The sequence below is a fragment of the Dipodomys spectabilis genome, unplaced genomic scaffold (genome assembly GCF_019054845.1).
Source record: "Dipodomys spectabilis isolate Male_0828 unplaced genomic scaffold, ASM1905484v1 ptg000175l, whole genome shotgun sequence".
Lineage (NCBI taxonomy): Eukaryota > Metazoa > Chordata > Mammalia > Rodentia > Heteromyidae > Dipodomys > Dipodomys spectabilis.
In genome coordinates this window covers 9,767,122-9,769,734 of record NW_024870852.1, presented here as the reverse complement: position 1 = coordinate 9,769,734, position 2,613 = coordinate 9,767,122, and the positions used below count along the sequence as shown (strand labels likewise).

Here is a 2,613-nt window from a genome sequence, read left to right as displayed (position 1 = left end):
GACACTAGGGAGCAAGGAAATGGCCAAGGATGGCGAGGAAATAATAGACATTAAAGACACCGGAAACACTCTTTCAGGTCTGTAAGATCGACAGTCCAGATGTGGCCCTCCAGTGGTCTCCTCCCAGCGCCAGCTGTGAACAGGGTCAGAGGTCAACCCCAAACCCCAGCTCCTCCCTTCCCCTTAACTCAAGAAGTCAGGGCAACTTTTCCATTAAAGTATTTGTTTAATAACAACAAGCCACCCCCCCCCTCCCCACAGAACTATTGTAAAACAATATGCTCAGTCCATGATCATTGTAATATACAATACAAAACAATTTCCTCAGAAATCTGAGAAGCACCAAACGTGACCATTTTTTAAAATGCTTTTCAAAAAATAGAAACACACGAGGGGAGAGGTACTCTCCCCCCACCCAAAGTCTCTTGAGAGATGGTAGGTGTGAAGAAGGCAGTCGGCCTGCCCTATTTTCTCCAGCCCGGAGCCCGAATCCGGCAAGGGCAATGGCCACCGACGGGTCTTGTTTTCTCTCCCGACTCCAGCACGGTGTTTAGGGAGGACGGAGAGCCCATACTCCTCTGGCCTCCTGGAGGGCTGGGGTCCAACTGTCCCTGAGCGCGGCGCTTTAGCGGCACAAGATGCGATCGTCCGCCGGGACACAAGCCGCCTGTGAAAGAGAGAGAAGAGATGAGTCGCGCAGGTTGCAGGAGACAAGAAAGGGGAACAGGCGAGTCCCCCTCCTTGCCCAGGAGACCCAGTGGGGTAGGGCACACACCTTCCGTTCTAGGTGTGTGGGGGGGCATCTTTAGAGATGATCGCCCAAGACGGGCATAGGACAGAAATCTCCATTTTCTTCTCTGGCCTCAGTTTCCCCAGCGACAGGATAATGTAGTAAGTACTCCAACCTGGAACTCACCTCGGCCGCCAGAGCACCGATCTCGCCATTGAGGGTGCTGAGCGGGGCGCGGACAGGGAGCCCCCGGCCCCCGGGGGTCCCCACTTCGGATTCGGAGTTCAGCTCCAACTGTAGGTCCCTGATGTAGTCGATGACGTGCTGGAGGATCTCGACTTTGCTCACTTTGCGGTTCTGGGGCAGGGTGGGCACCAGCTCCTTGAGGCGCGAGTAGCAGCCGTTCATGTCGTAGAGCAGCACGTTTACCTGCTGCTCGTCCAGCAGGGCGGGCAGGCGCGCGCCGGCGCCCCCCGCGCACCGCGAGATGGCCACGCTCTGCTCCGACAGGCAGCGCACCACCTCGCCCGCGCCCCCCGCCGTCTTGCCGGCCTTCAGCGCGCAGCTGGGGCCCGCGGCGGACGCGGCGCTACCACTAGCGACCTTCATGATCCTGGCGATGAGCGACGAGAAAACAGGCCGGGAGGACGGAGGCGACGGCCACCACGCGCGTGAGGAGCGAGAGGAGAACGAGGAAGACGGCGGTACAAGGCGAGAGCCGAGCGCCCCAGCCGCTCTTTTATAAGGATGCCGCCCCCCCCCTTCCCGAGGGCGGGCTCACAACGTTCAAAAGCAGCCAATGGGAAGCCCGGGGGCGTGCCCTCGTGTGTTTCCCGGGCCCCGCCCCCCGCCCAGCCAGTGCAGCCTGGCGTGCCAGCGAGTCTGTCTGCAGAACCCAGAGGGTGGGAGGGCACCGGGCACCGAGGCTGCGGAGGCGAGAGCAGCCTGCGGCTCTGGGGTAATAGGGAGGCACGGAGGCTAAAGCAATTTGGCGGATAAGGAAAAGACCTCAGCCGTATATTTTCCCTTGTTCGCTTTCTGACCTCTCCAAGCTTCCATTTTACAGATGAGAGAAACTGAGGTTTGGGGGAAGAAGTGGCTGAGGTCTGCACCGCTCAGGAGCCAAGCTTTCCAGATCCTCCTGGAAGATGGCCTCTGATCTCCAGACATTAGGGCCAAAGTTTAAAGCGGTGCTCAACTCCTGGGGCTCGTCTTTCTCAAATGCCAAAGCAATAATACTGCAGTTCAGGTGCTTGGAATCCTAGAACCAGGATCCAGGTCCCTGGAAGAGGAAGCGATCCATGCGGGAAAGTGTTCCAGTAAGACGCGGAGTCTCCTCTCTCAACTGGACGGAAAGCCTCGTGCGGAAGTAAATTGGCAGCCCCTGCAAAACAAAGCTGCCAAACGGCATCGCCTAGAGATTTTGCTTTTCTTTTAAAAGCTGGGTTCTCTGCCCCGCCCCCCCCGCAAGACCTCGGAGCGGGGTCTCCCTCCCACGGCGCGGCAGCTGCGGAGATCCAGTCCCCCTGCCCCGCCCCCCCGCATCCCCCTTTTCCCGGGCTGGTCTGTGTCAGCGTCTGAACAAGCGGCTCAGACCGTTAGACGCCAGGGCCGTGACGTCACCCATTCATAAAACCCGGACGAGCTGTCAGGCTGGCGCCGCGCGGGCGGTCGCCATGGAGACGGCAAACTGGGCTGGAGCGTTCTTCGCCCCCCCCCCAGCCCCCCTTTCCCTCTGCGGGTCACCTGCAGACCCCGAACGGGAGGCCTGGGAATGCGTTCCTCTTGGGCGCGGTCGCTGGGCAAGGGTCACCTTACTTCCCCGCCCCACACCTGCGGATTGTCCCCCACCCAGCCCCACAGCTTGGGCGGCCCGGGAGGTT

General features: G+C 60.0%; 1 protein-coding gene across 1 annotated transcript; it reads right to left on the bottom strand.

Moving 5' to 3' along the window:
- Nucleotides 1-206: 206 nt before the first annotated feature.
- Id1 (inhibitor of DNA binding 1, HLH protein) lies at nt 207-1,429 on the bottom strand. The gene is made up of 2 exons (XM_042694517.1): nt 917-1,429; nt 207-667 (listed from the first exon to the last, which is right to left on the bottom strand). The coding sequence occupies exons 1-2, from the start codon at nt 1,337-1,339 to the stop codon at nt 626-628; spliced, it is 465 nt and encodes a 154-aa protein (XP_042550451.1). The 5' UTR covers nt 1,340-1,429; the 3' UTR covers nt 207-625.
- Nucleotides 1,430-2,613: the final 1,184 nt, after the last annotated feature.